A 14,030-nucleotide genomic window follows, 5' to 3' on the forward strand; every position below is an offset into this window, starting at 1 on the left:
CAACTGTGATGATCTAAACTTTCTGACACTTCTTGTATTGTCCTATAAGTAACAAAACCCAGCCATCCAGCACCTAAACCACAGAAAACTTTATTGCCAGTACTGCTTGGCCCGGGCCTGGTGGGTGTTTGTCAACATTTCCGGGGAGTTTTCTGGCCTGGCTGAGCGCTGTGTAATTAATCAAGTGGTAAACAGCTTATTCAGTCTGAGCCTGCCTCACTCCATCACAAGACTGCTGTCAGCAGACCGTCCTGCTTGCTGCCCTCACGGCTCCTATTAGGCCCTAAAGGATAATTCAGTTAGACTGGCTCTGTCTCCGGCTCACTGACTCTCCCTCTCTCTCTCTCTCTCTGACTTGCTGACTGTCTCTCTCGCCACCTTGCTGGCTTTCTTTCTCTCTCTCTGTCTGTCTCTCTTTTATAGATGCCGACTGTCTCTCTCGCCACCTTGCTGATTTTCTTTCTCTCTCTCTGTCTGTCTCTCTTTTATAGATGCTGACTGTCTCTCTCTCTGCTGTGCCGACTTTCTCGTTCTCTTTGTCTCTCTCTTTTAAATGCTGTCTCTCTCTTTTTTAGATGCTGTCTCTCTGTTGTACTGACTGTGTCTCTCTCTTTGTCTCTCTTTTTTAAATGCTCTATCTCTGCTGTACTGACTGTGTCTCTCTCTTTGTCTCTCTTTTTTAAATGCTGTCTCTCTCTCTGTCTCACTGTCATTCTCTCTCCCTCTGGCTGTCTTTCTGACTGTGTGGCTCTTTCCTCCTCTCCTTCCTTCTCTCTCTCTCTCTCTCTCTCTCTCTCTCTCTCACTGGTTCTTCCCTTTCTCTCTTACCCAATTCAATTGAAGAAGGTTTTATTGGCATGAACGATGGTCAAATCACTGCTGCCGAAGCAACACAAAATGAAATAACAAAATAATGATGATAAACATACATGTAAAGTGTATTGTGACTGATACTAATGTGGAAAATAATGTGGACACTACACAAATACACATAAACACATTCGCAACAGGTGTCAATCTGACTTGGACAAAGGATAGTATCTTTGTTGTTGTTGGCAATACCGTAGTGATCCCCTGAAAACCAAAACTTGCAGGGGGTTGAAGCCAGGCCCTCTGGTTGGAGTCCGGTCTCCCTGCTCACTGCACCATCATGCCGCGTAGGAGTGAGTTTAACTGAACACACTCAACTCCATTACACATCAACACTCCTCTTCTCTCTACTCTAATTCTGTCTCACTCTTCCTCTAAATGGTATCAGTGTTCCAGTCATTTTTTGAACTACAGATCATTGAGTAACTGTGACTAAGATGCTGTTGTGGTTGAAACTCACTGAAGGTGGTATTGTAATGTAAACACTGACCTTACACACAACATACTTCTTCATTTTTTTGCCATTGACTAGACTTAAATTCACAACACAGCTGGATTCCTTATGATTTTAAACTGAAACATTTTTTTTTTTACAGTGTACTTCTCTCAAAATAGATCTAAAGGCAGGACGCTTTGGTACATCCTGGATAAGATAATAAATGAATAACCCATGCTACACATTTCTTGACTTGGCTCGCTCCTCGTTTTCTTAAAACAAACGTTCCTCCGTTGAGGTGTGTTCGTTGAGCATGTCAGCTGTAAACAGTTAGCTGCTCTCCAAATGAAATTAGAGGTTTTAGGGAGGAGACGCTGCCTGCCCAAGTAACATGACTATGTGTCCGACTCAGGCCCGACTAAGATAGAGGGAGAAATAGTTGAGGAAGACAGAAAAAGATAGAGTAGGAGGTGAAGTGAGGGGGTTGACGATACAAATTACATTTCGAGAAGTTGTTACCTTAATACAGTGGAAGGAGGACAGTGGACAGAGGTCAAGAAGAGAGAGACTGTGGTTTTGGACTTCAAAGTTGCAGAGAAGGACAAAGAAGAGAAACTCAATTTATGAACGAGTTGGAAGACGCATCGGATCAACTGTAGTTAGTTGGACGAGAAACTTATAAGGTACCAGGAAGGACGCAGAGCTTGAAAACCGCACTGAGAACGATTTGAGGACTTCTTACTTGGAGCATCATGTCTTGTTCACAACTTCTCATCGTATTCCTGTGTTGTCTCCCCTTGGCAGGTATGTAGGAAATGCAAAGAAAGAACGATTTTGTTTAATGTAATCATCACTGAAACCATGACAAAAGTACAAATTTAAGGGATGTGTTTTGATTCAGTGTAAAACCTGCCTTCAAACCTGTTTTCGGACCTCCACAAAAAGGTTTTTAAAAGGTTTTCATCACTTGCGACCTGTTTGCAGAATGTAAAGTCTCACAATGAATTTCCCATTGTTTCCTACTATTTCCCCTCAGCTTGTTTGCACTGTTACACATGTGTGTTTCCTGCCATCTCTCCTCTGGACTGCCTCAAGTTTCCTCAGGAATGCCCAGCTGGGCAGCGCTGCCTGTCTAGCACTGCGGTGGGAACACGAGGTGAGCTCCAGGTCGATGTGTGTGTGTGTGTGTGTGCGCGTGTGTGTGTGTGTGTGTGTGTGTGTGTGTGTGACAGAGAGAGAGGGGGAGAGAGTGTTGCTTCTGTTTATGAGAGTGTTTTCTGAGAATTTAGAGCATGATGGCCTCAAATTACAGAACAATGTCTGTGAATAGGATTGAGCGCCGTCCTTCAATTAGGCCTGATCCTTTCTAGACTCTTACATACAACACACGAGACAAGAGAGTAGCTCAACAGGTCAAACCTCAGCACCGGTTTCTCATCAAGCCGGTTGTCGGTCCTCTAATGCCCGTGATGCCGTCAAATTATCTCTAAGAATAGGGCTGTGGGTGGGGCAGTGTGTCTCATCAAAGGCTAAGAGGAGACAAAAAGCTGTAAAAACACACACTCCCTTGTGTCAACATCATCCATGTTACGACATATTCAGACTTGACCTTAAGTGCGAGAATATGGAATTAGGTTTGTGTCTTTAGTATCAAACAAAACATTTCACACTGAGAGGAAAGAAAAATAACGATCGCAAGAGCAAAATTTAAGACTTAGGTTTTGAAACAAACAGGAAAAAATTCTCGCAAGCAAATTATTTCTAAGCGAGTTTATGGCACGTTTGCCTTGCAGTTTCTACTTCCCGGTGATTGAGCTGTCACTCAACACAAAACACACTAAACAAAGGAGACACATCCCTCTAAGCCCCGCCCACATGAGAGTTTTGTGTCAGAAACATAAAAGCAAATCCTGGGAGTGAAGGTGATGTCCTGATCAGCATAAACAAAGCAGAGAAAACTATGAACAGAGGATCGCTATTTGAATCAATTAAAAGGTAGATAGTTTGCACTCACATAGAAATAATTTGCAATATTTATTCCTTAAGTTTTGCTCTTGAGATCGTTATTTTTCTTTGCGTTTTTTCTTTCTTCTCAATTTGAAATGTTTTGTTTTATACTAAAGACACAAATCTAATTCTATGCGAGAGTATTATTATTATTATTTTTATTTTTTTTCAGTATACAATAAAACTTGTAAGATGTCAAATAACAAGCTCAGATTCAAAAGTATTATTTCCTGTTATAAAATACCAACTTTGAGTGGTGAGGTAAGCATCAGGACTCATGAATACTTACTCACTCACATGCTGTCTGACCAGTGAATCTCCACCATTTGCCCATCGCTGCATGCGCCAAAACAAAACCAAAACCCCTCGTTCCCCTGTCCCTGCAGGCTCTCTGCGGCTGACCCTGTACGAGAAGAGCTGTGCCGTCGCCTCCCAGTGCGGCCTGAGCGGCCAGAAACAAGCCGCGGGCCTCTCCTTCAACTACAGCAACATCTGCTGCGACACGGACCTGTGCAACGGGGCCGGGCCCGCTGCTGCCCTCAGCTGGAGAGGGGCGGCGCTCTGCCTGCTGCCTGCCCTCTGTCTGCTGCTGGCCTGACAGGCAGAGAGGCTGAGCTGGGGCATGTGCAACACAACATACTGAAGATGTAAGTCACCTGAGAAAGATATCTGGAAAAGAGGCACATGTGCATACATTTGTGAGCCAGCAGGGTTTGGAAATTCCTACATTTTTATAATTCGAATTAACAGTGAAAGCGTCCCAGTGGCTGCCCAGTAAATGACATTAATTATAACAGTATATAGTGATGCTAATGCAACTTTAACCTTAATAAACTACTTTTCAGAGACGCCCTCCCAACATTATGGTTCTCAATGGTGCTGTATTTTAAAGATATGTGAGTATTTGCCATGTACATGTGTTTTAAAAAAGTTAATTCATTTCACGTTTAAAGCCATTGCTCTTAAAAAATTTCATGTGTACCTTTTTGTATGCTGCCTTCTTGGCTGGGGCTCATATATAAAAGAGGGGAGAAAAACGAATAAAAACACATCTGTCAATGGTGGATTTATTTTTAAGATGTTTTTATTGGAATATTAATAATTGAATGTGTCTTTATAAGAGGTACAAAATACATAAAAGAAACTTTGAGCTGTGCTATTAGTTCGATCGTCAGCATTAATGATCTAAGTCAATTGTATTGGTTCAGTGTCCACAACATTTTGCTCCTGTGGACTTTAAGTGCAACTGCTGTTGATTACATGGAAGAGAGCAGAAAAAAGGCTAAAATATGTGGAGGGAAATGCACAGAAGTGGGTGAACAGCTAGTCAAAATCACAATGTGGGTCTCCCAACAAAGACAATACATGACAGCAAGATAAAAAAAAAATTGAGTTAGAAATAGTGAAATGAAAATTTAACCGAGTAAATAAAGGTCATATTTTAAGGAATGTAACAAGTGAGTTAAAAGTTCCCTGAAATTGTCTCTAGTCTTACAGTAAAAAGTCAAACAAGAACAAGTCTTCCATGCTTGGATAAAAGAAACACAAGAATACATCAGCATTGAAATTATACAGACTCGGTCCCTTTTAAACATACAGCCATTCTGAAAGTTGGTCCGTTCTTTAGCAATTACATTAAATGCACAACAATTAATCTTTCAGTCAAATCAAATATTTCATGGGTTTGATCGACACACATGGGGCTTAACTTGTGTGATTAAAATTCTGTAGGAAAATAACCAACAGTGCTCACATTAGATATCTAATATAATGAAAGCAATATGATAATAGAAGATTGTCCTATTCAATCGTGTTAAATTGCACTTAGGTTTAATTGCTTTACAGAGCTTTACCTTGATCCGAGAGACATTTATAACGCAACGAGGCTACCAGGAGCTAACACTATAAAGCTCACAACAAAAAATGTTCACATGCACTACCTATAAATTAAATCTTGGCTGCTAACTGCCTCTGTAAATTTTAATTCAAACAGTGCCTTGCAGTTAGTTCCTACTACGGTTGGACGGACAAATGATTTCCAGTTCTTCCCATGTGTTCAATTTCAAGTCACTTTGAGGAGAATTGCAGACATGATGCAAACTGTCAGTCTGCAAACACTACATAATCAATCATACAATCTAATCAATCTAATGCTCTTGATGTTTTTTCCTCTTGAAAAACTGTGCTTATGCGTAACTTCCTGCATTTCTTCATGACAGAACAGGCCTCGCGCCCCGGACAAGTCAACCGTCGCCTCACTTCTTCATCTAGAGTAACTTCAACAAGCTCACAATTTGATTCCTTACACTATTGAAAGACAAAAAAAAAACATCCTTCACACATTATATAGGCAGAGCAGAGTGATTCGCTGGCAAGACGACCTTACAGCGGATCAAAACAAGCTTGGTAATCTTGATTAATCCTTCACGCCTGGTGTGGGACAGCAGAAAGCAGAAAGGGGAAGCAGAGGTCTATTGAAATCACTTCCTGCCTCTGTGACTGTTCTCCGCTATACGTCCCTGCAGCGAGTCCCAGCCTGCAGGCCATGAACAATATGAAGTTATTACATTTAGGTGCGAGGTGACTAAAATATGCGATCGGTGCCCTTGTGATCCTCAACAGTAAAAGGCCTTGATACCTCAGCAGTGGAGTAATATATTGTACTGAAAGTGACGCTTCTGTAATTGCAAGAATACCTTAAAAGGCACTTGGCAGGTGAGCTGGTGCTGGTTATGTCTGTCTGTCATCTAAACAAACAATGTATTTCCCAAAGCGATGACTGAATATGAAGGTACGGGTGACAGTTTGATGTGGCAGGCAGCTCTGTGGGCATCTGCATATCGACGCATCGGTTTTAGGATTTACCAAAATGAAGGATATGGCATTCGTCATAAAGAAGGGAACAATGGCACGCTTCAGATAGACTCAGGCTTTACTGAGTCTGAACAAGCCAAAGAAATGTTTCCAACTTTACAGTGTGTATCTACTGGTATTGAAGCTCTGTACACGAGCAAGGCTGTAGTTTTAAGTGTGTGTAAAGTGTGCGTACATGTACAATGTGTGTGTGTGTGTGTGTTTGGGAGGATCCACTTCATCTGCTATTCAAAGAGTGCATCTCCGCATTCAGACTGCGAGCAACACGATCAATATTTCCCATAGAGTTGAGCAACTAGGGAAACCTGGCCGATGTGTAGACGGTCATCAAGCCAGAAAAGTTGCCCATGTCTGAAGTTTTCATGATCATTGACCATCAACAGCCAATCAGATTCGTTTCCCTACCAATGTGACTTTGTTCCATAAACAACAGTTCAGCCTGGCAAGCGCAAAATGGATGAGAAGTTGATTCCAGGCATTCAAAGTTTCCCTTTTCTCTACAACTTTTATTTGAAAAACTACAGGAACAAACCTCTCAAAAACAATGTTAGTAGGACGGTTACAATCATCGTTGCGATCGATGGTAAGTTAGCTATCTTGACTCATCAAAACAATGCAACATTATTAAATAAAAAAAGAATTCATGATGTGACTGTTTGAAACTTGTAGCTGCATGAGACTATGACATAAATGCGATCGAGCCTCTTTCCCCGCCCACAATCGGTCAGAATAGAATCAACCAAGTTGCTCGCAGTGTGAACGCAGGGTGTGTGTGTGTGAGGGTGTGTATATTCCTGTGTGTGTGTTTGCTTCTGTGTGTATGGTTCTGCTGGTGTATTCATGCTCTGCACCCCTCCCCTCTTCTCCTCCTACTTGAGAGCTTTAGCGACAGAGGAGTAGGCGATGTGGATCTCTTTGTCGTCCGGACAGGTGGAGGAAAACTCCTCCCGGGCGTACGCAGCGTCCAGGTACCTCCACAGGTTGGCCAGAGAGCGAGGGATATTGAAGTTACGGTATTTCAAACACACCACCTGGGGAGAGGGAGGGGAGGGGGAAATAGAGGAGAAAGACAGAGAGAGAGAGAGAGTGTGAAATTTTTTAGGGGAACATTTCTTCGTTACTGCAGGAAACACAAACAGAAACAGAAAGCGCAGCACGCCTTCCGTTTGAGATTAAAAAAAAAACTTAATCTATTCATCCAAGCGCTCACGCTGTGCTGCTTTAAAACGAAAGCTTACCTTGACAATGTGGAGCTTAGGCAGCAGGTTGCAGTCAGCCAGAGTAAGATCTTGGCCGTCCAGGAAGGGGCGGGACGAGGAAGTGACGTCATCGGCGCTATTCTCGTCAATCTCGTCAGGAAGTGGGGAGCCGAGGTAGTCGTCCAGCTTCTTCAGCGCCTTCAGCAGGCCTTTCTCGAGGTCTGAACACACACACACACACACACACACACACACACACACACACAAACAAACGTATATAATCAAAACTCTGTGGGATAGTTTGTATTTCCAAAAAGTAAACAAGAATAGAGAAAATCTGGCTTGATTTCAGGCTGATTGCAATTCAATTTTGAAATTATGCAATGGATTTTTAATGCATTTAATGGACCTTAGTTTCAGTTAAATTACCCAGTAAAAAAATTAAACATATTAAGAGGTAGAGCGGACCTGATAAAAGCATATTAAAAGCAGGATCGGGACAGTAAAATGCTTAAAATAATCAATCAGATGATTATTAAAACACGGTAATAACAATAAAACTCAGAGAGAAACCAGAAACTAGAAAAATACCAAAACTGGGGTTAGAAATTTTTACACAACAGCAGTGACATTTCCAGCACAGAGCTAAACACACAGAGCAGCAGGTGACCTGCTGGCACTGAGGCAGAAAAGCTCAGGCCATAATGTTATTAACACAGACACTCCCTGCTGGTTTTCTGTCAGTCACAGGCAGACAGAAGGAGCTCAGCGCCATTCGTTACAGGCAAAACTCTTTGTGTGATGAAAACCAGTTTGAGATTCCCCCAAAAATAGAACAGGGTCTGTGTAAAGTGTGCGTAGATGTACAGTGTGTGTGTGTGTGTGTGTGTGTGTGTGTGTGAAAAAACACTATTTATAGTATTAGGTATACATATGCAAACGTATACGCCGAATATAAACAAGGTTCCCTCCAATATATTTCATTACGATCTGAAATGCAAAAAGGCAAGCATCCACCTGCTGTTTCCCTACATGGATCAAGTATCAAATTATAATTACCAGACCCTCACAGATCCGAATTTTACTTGTAATCTAATTTGGGCAGATTAGGCCTCACTCACTGTCATTAAGCTGGGGGTTTGAGTTCTTGACGTAAGCGGAGAACTTGGAGAAGACGTCCATGCCCGCTGTGTTCGACTCCGGGTTACGAGCGGCCAGGCGGGGGTACCTGAACGACAAAGAGGGGAATGATGATTTATAGCAGGATAATATTTATAATTATACTGCTATTGCATGCATATGAATACATATGTGTTTCTTCACAAACAAAAAAATCACCTGGATGAAAAGTGAGACGGTAAAATCTTGAAAAGCTTAGACTAAGAAGAGCATAGACCGTTCATACTAAGCATGTACGCTGTATCTTAAAGTATCGTTAAATTTGAATATTGCATGGGATACAGACAAAGGGGATCACAGAGACGGGGATGTGACACACAAAACAGCAGGGAGGAAAGGTCGGAGGCAAGCAAAACAACCGAATAAAGTCGGAGAACAGATGGATGGAGAGATTTACTTTGGAGGGCAGAGATTCTCCTCCAGGAACTCCTCTATCTTGTTGGTGTCGGTTTTCACCTCGCTGCCGTAGACCAGGAAGGGCGGCTGGGCACCGGGAGCCAGGTCCTTCAGGATGTCTGGCTTCCTGCAGCAAGGGAGGGAGGGGGGAAGGAAAGGAGAGAGACGTGAGTCAGAGAGAGGGGAAAGGGGATCCAGCAAGAGAGACAGAGAGAGAGAGAGAGAGGGAGTGAGAATAAAAAGGGTTAAAAGGCAATGAGAATCGGGGAAACACAATAAGAAGCTGAGAAAATATGAAACCTCACTTTTATTGGAAACTTCTATGACTCACATGGTTGTGACTAAGAAGTGCCTGGCTTTACGCTAAAATCAATGCCAGTGCAGCTTTATATCTTTTGACACCCATTAATTGAATGAAAATGCTCCAAGTTCACATATCGCACATTTGGGAGCGTTGAAACAGTGGGCCGACATTCCACTTTTGGGACAATACATAAACCTGCAAGGCTGTGAAAGTAAAAAAAAAAAAAAAAAAAAAGAGAAGAAGTGAAAGGCCAAGTTGTTCACCTCGTCATATCCACTGTGGTGACATCGAAGGTGACTCCCTTCAGCCACAGCACCATGAAGAGACGCTGAGAGAAGGGGCAGTTGCCGATGCTCTGGCCATCGATTCCCGCCTGGGAAAACAACAGAGACAACAGCTGTAAACAAATAAACATGCACGGGGGGGGGGGGGGGGGGGGGGTCATTTCTTGCACTTGGGGGGGTCATTTCTTGCACCCAGCACTTGGGATATGTTTGACCTAACCGCGACGTTAACCTTAAAGTCAGTGGAGACTTTATAACCTTATTTATAGGCAAAACAAATTGTAATCCTTGATTTGTTAAGCTACAGTATGGCCAGAAATCCATATCCAAGGAGAGGAACAGAGCAAGCAAATAACAGAGAAGCAAGAAAAGAAAGCAAATGACAGAGAAAATGAACTAAGAACAAAGAAGTCAAGGAGTTAAAAGCATGCTGTTCAGCTATTGCTTTAACTCTTCTACTTAAATATCCTCCGCCTCACAGAAAACTGCAACACAGGGTTTGATCCATCCAAGCCAGCAGCACGTGTCTCTAGCAGTTTGGCTGATTTGACTCAGTCTTGAAAGGAGGAACAGTAAGCAGCCTATCCTTATAGTCATGTGCAGCTTGTACTACTCATGCAATGTTTATACATCTCTAAAGTGTGGCCTTGTATGACTTTAAAAGCATAATATTTCATGTTAAGTCAAACTATATCTCCTTCTGGATCTTTACTGTGGCCTTTTACAGCGCTGGCTATGGCAGGTAAATTACCCCTCATTGTAACCAACGCCCACGTGAAACTCCTGCCAAACATACAGTAGGCTAATTATCATACAGCAAAGTGCAGGCAGGGGTTGTTTCTTATGAAAGGGTAGCAGGTTTGATTGGGAAGGCTGACCGGACATCAGGATTTAGGGAAGTTACAACAGCATCTTTCACTTGTGAAGAGGAAAAAAAACACACAGAGGGAGGTGGAGGCTCAGCTGGGCCCACATGTCCATACAGAGGAATCATTATGGAAACTTGTGTAAGAGCATGAGGGAAGGAAGGCAGAAAAAAAAAGCCGCAGAAAGTGCCGTGTTGGTTATATTATAGAAGATGTTTTTTTGCGAGACAAAGACAACGCCCCGAGATTAGCCTGGACAACACACTAAATATAGATTAAAGTCGCCTGTTCATGATCTTAACGTGCACTTAATTAGATTAGCCGTACTGTCGTTCATAAACCCGGTGAGTCAGCGAAGGTGGTCAAACTGGCATGTGTATTAAATCATGATAAAAGAACAGAAGAGACTGCCGTGGCTGCAAAATCAAAGTGGCATCATGTCCCCAAACAAGGAAAACCCCATTACCGTGATAAGTTATCAGCTGCGAATAAAGAAACGTGCGCGATAAAGCGCCATTAGCCATAGTAAGATGATGCGATAAGAAGATAACGAACTCACTGCCTGAATAAATTCATGTCACGCATGTCGCCATTGCGCGTCACTTGTGGATGCGACAGCGATTTGTCATTCAATCGCTTACCTTGACAAAAAGTTCAACTTTCGGTCGGTTCTCGTCGCTCATCTCGGCTGCTCGTGCACGAACCTTTCGGGGAGACAGAAATGGACAAGTGAGCGAGGAGAAGTTTGTGTTGCGCAGGCCAGAAAGTAGCCTAAATTAAAACATTTTCTAACATAACCGAGACGAATAGGAAACGCCTCGCGCACCCCAATCTATTTTCCGCTACAAAGTCAGCAACTAAGTAACAAATACAGTATCGAAGCAGCTATACAAGCATCATAAATGTTCAGATAAAGCAAACCTTGGCTTCAAAAGGCTCGTAATATCAAATTTTATAACAATGAATCCGCACAGCTATACCTTCAAGTCCTGAAAGTGGCCGTTGACGCCTAGTTTGTTGTTTCCCCTCCCAGTCCGAGCCTCTCTGCTGCTACACACTCATCATTCCTCCATTTCCTGGTAGCGGGTGATGGTTTTGGTTTCAGGTCTCAGTCAGCGAGCAACAAGTGGCGTTCAAGGCAGAAGCAAAGAGTTGATTTGCTGTGATGATGTCGAGGAGGAGGCTGGGGGGGAAAAAAGTCCTGAGAAAAGTCCTGAGGAACCTGAGGACGAGGAAGGTGTGGCGAAACCAAACGGTCCATCTGAATTTGAGTTATTCACCTCTACATGGTCTCGTTGTTTTCAAAAGATAAACTTGAAAGGAGTCAAAACCTGGGCACGTGGGGCTGAATCTTATCCAAGAATCTGTTCAGATAAAGAAGTAGGTTGAGGGAAGCCATGCTGTCGCTTATGTAATAGTCTACTTACTCAGGTATGTCTGCAGGACTGTTTGCCATACTGCAAAAAATACATTTCACATCACATAGCCTACACTTCAGAATACGTTTAAAGATATGTTTCAAGATGTGGAAAATGTAATGTGTATTTGTAGGCCTACATGTAGCTCACATTCATAGTAGCCAAAAATATACACTGAATGAATGAAATATTAGGGACATCTACTCTTTCTTAAGTAGCCTACAGTGATCATCACACCATTATTTATACTCGGAAAACCCATTGAGGACAACAGATAAAATACATGAATAAGAACAAGAAAACAAGGGTACATAAAATGATAAAATGAATGAAATGAGATACAAATAAAGTAAAATACAAATTCAAATAAATTAAAAGATTACAAATTTAAAAAATAATTAAAACAGTTGCATTCAAATACCACTTGACACGCAACAAGCGATCTAAAATGGCCTCGGGAGGGCAAGGTATCTAATTTAAAAACATTTTGAAGGCTGTTGCAGGGGCACTATAACTTAAAGCAGTCTTTCCAAGTTCTGAGTTTACACGAGGAACTTGAAGTATTAGGCGATCCGAGGAGCGTGTCGTGATTATTTCTCTGCCATTCAAAGAGGGATGAAATATAGAGTGGGAGTTTACCAATTAAAGTTTTAAATATAAATACAAACAAATGTTGATCGCGCTTTTGAGAAAGAGAGGGCAATCCAACATTAGAGTACAAGGTGCAGTGATGAGTTGAATAAGGGGCACCAGAAATACAACGGAGGGCAGAGTGATACACAACATCCAGGGAGTGGAGTGTGGAGGTAGCAGCATTTCTATAAACAAAGTCACCATAATCCAAGACTGATAAAAACATTGCCTCAACTATCCTTTTCCTGCAACTCCTAGGAAAGAACACTTTATTCCTACGCAAAAAAACAACCCTCTGCCTTAGGTTAATGACCAGAGTTTCAATATGGTATTTAAATGATAATTTGTCATCGATCCAAATACCAAGATATTTATAAACATTAACTTTCTCGATTATATTACCAGATGAAGATGAGAGCGAAAAAGCTTTATCACCAGTATTTATTTATTTATTTATTTATTTATTTTTGATTAGGTGAATCCAGGTGTCCCTTATTGATTTCCCTTATTAAATCTATACCAATCACAACCGGTGGGGTGATTTCAAACATCATGATTTTTTCCCAGCTCATGTTGTGATTTTCAGTCTGGATCTGCAGCCACAAACTGTCACAGACATTTATTGGTTATTGTTCACAAAGTGTTTGCACGGATATTGAACACTTCACATATGCATGCAAATCTATTAAATATCAGACTAGTAAAAAATATATATGACATTAGCTCAATGTTTTGTTTCTTTTGGCAGTGAATAGGCTAATACTTGGAAATATATTTTGTCAACAGCAAATATGTTGTCAAAATATACATTCAAAATACATTTCCAATGAATGTCAGCTGCACGTAAAAAGTATGTCTTTGAATTAATCATATTCTGAAATATATGGAAAATGTATGCATGTGTGTATGCATGCATGCATAAATGCATGTGTGTGTCTAGTTGTATTGCAGTACAGGACATGCCCAGTTGAGGGTGATATTGATCTTTAACTGGCTCATTGCTTTCAAAAGATAAACAACTTCATGTTACTTCTTGCCAGGAGTCAAAAACTATGCAGGGCTGAATCGTGTCCAAAAATCTGCCAGATGAAAAAAGTATTGCGGGAAGCCACGTTGGGTTATCAGTCCAGCTGTAAGTAACAGGCTCATGTAACACTGACAGTCAAAGCCTTTATTCAGGTGCTGTGTGTGCCCCAGTCATGTCGGACTGTGGTGCCCAAACTACCCCAGGGCCCCCAGGGGTCCTTGAGGGAGTTCTTAGGGGTCTCCAGGAAAATGATAGTTTGGGGATAGTTTAATGAATTAATAATAATAGTTTAATTTCAATGTTATTTAATTCACTAGAAGTTAACCCAGTGAGAGAAAGTATAAGTGTGACTATTCTGATAAGAGGTTTCACTCTCTCCACTGTGATTTTCCCATATAAAGTAGAGACTGACAACAAAAACTTCTCAGATGGGGGTTTGTTGTCAAAACTGTCTCAACTTCCTTGACATCAACAAATTTGGGAACCTCTACTGTAGCTTCTGCGTTAATACAATGGCATGACATTGGATAGCAAGTT

General features: G+C 41.7%; 2 protein-coding genes across 4 annotated transcripts; one reads left to right on the forward strand and one right to left on the reverse strand.

The window, feature by feature from the left end:
- Window positions 1-1,742: 1,742 nt before the first annotated feature.
- Window positions 1,743-4,279, forward strand: LOC144542935 (uncharacterized). Of its 2 annotated transcripts, XM_078290562.1 has the most exons (4): window positions 1,743-2,110; window positions 2,343-2,462; window positions 3,700-3,960; window positions 4,159-4,235. In XM_078290562.1, the coding sequence occupies exons 1-3, from the start codon at window positions 2,059-2,061 to the stop codon at window positions 3,909-3,911; spliced, it is 384 nt and encodes a 127-aa protein (XP_078146688.1). In that variant the 5' UTR covers window positions 1,743-2,058; the 3' UTR covers window positions 3,912-3,960; window positions 4,159-4,235. The 2 variants fall into 2 exon arrangements, with proteins under 2 accessions (XP_078146688.1, XP_078146687.1); XM_078290561.1 differs by having other exon boundaries at window positions 3,700-4,279.
- Window positions 4,280-4,366: 87 nt separating this feature from the next.
- On the reverse strand, window positions 4,367-11,567 carry clic1 (chloride intracellular channel 1). Of its 2 annotated transcripts, none has more exons than XM_071910875.2 (7): window positions 11,396-11,567; window positions 11,057-11,119; window positions 9,529-9,638; window positions 8,963-9,088; window positions 8,508-8,614; window positions 7,426-7,607; window positions 4,367-7,218 (listed from the first exon to the last, which is right to left on the reverse strand). In XM_071910875.2, the coding sequence occupies exons 2-7, from the start codon at window positions 11,096-11,098 to the stop codon at window positions 7,057-7,059; spliced, it is 729 nt and encodes a 242-aa protein (XP_071766976.1). In that variant the 5' UTR covers window positions 11,099-11,119; window positions 11,396-11,567; the 3' UTR covers window positions 4,367-7,056. The 2 variants fall into 2 exon arrangements, with proteins under 2 accessions (XP_071766976.1, XP_071766977.1); XM_071910876.2 differs by having other exon boundaries at window positions 11,337-11,410.
- Between the last annotated feature and the right edge of the window lie 2,463 nt (window positions 11,568-14,030).

The sequence above is a fragment of the Centroberyx gerrardi genome, chromosome 19 (assembly GCF_048128805.1).
Source record: "Centroberyx gerrardi isolate f3 chromosome 19, fCenGer3.hap1.cur.20231027, whole genome shotgun sequence".
In the NCBI taxonomy this organism is placed as follows: Eukaryota; Metazoa; Chordata; class Actinopteri; order Beryciformes; family Berycidae; genus Centroberyx; species Centroberyx gerrardi.

What these genes read in the sequence shown, in the direction of transcription:
- clic1 (XM_071910875.2), bottom strand. Translation starts at nt 11,098, where the DNA reads ATGAGCGACGAGAACCGACCGAAAGTTGAACTTTTTGTCAAG. An exon ending in AAGTTGAACTTTTTGTCAAG is followed by an intron (nt 9,639 to 11,056) that starts GTAAGCGATTGA and finishes TTGTTTTCCCAG; the next exon opens with GCGGGAATCGATGGCCAGAG. An exon ending in GAGAATCTCTGCCCTCCAAA is followed by an intron (nt 8,615 to 8,962) that starts GTAAATCTCTCC and finishes TTTGTCGTTCAG; the next exon opens with GTACCCCCGCCTGGCCGCTC.
- LOC144542935 (XM_078290561.1), top strand. Translation starts at nt 2,059, where the DNA reads ATGTCTTGTTCACAACTTCTCATCGTATTCCTGTGTTGTCTCCCCTTG. An exon ending in GTGTTGTCTCCCCTTGGCAG is followed by an intron (nt 2,111 to 2,342) that starts GTATGTAGGAAA and finishes ATTTCCCCTCAG; the next exon opens with CTTGTTTGCACTGTTACACA. An exon ending in CACTGCGGTGGGAACACGAG is followed by an intron (nt 2,463 to 3,699) that starts GTGAGCTCCAGG and finishes CTGTCCCTGCAG; the next exon opens with GCTCTCTGCGGCTGACCCTG.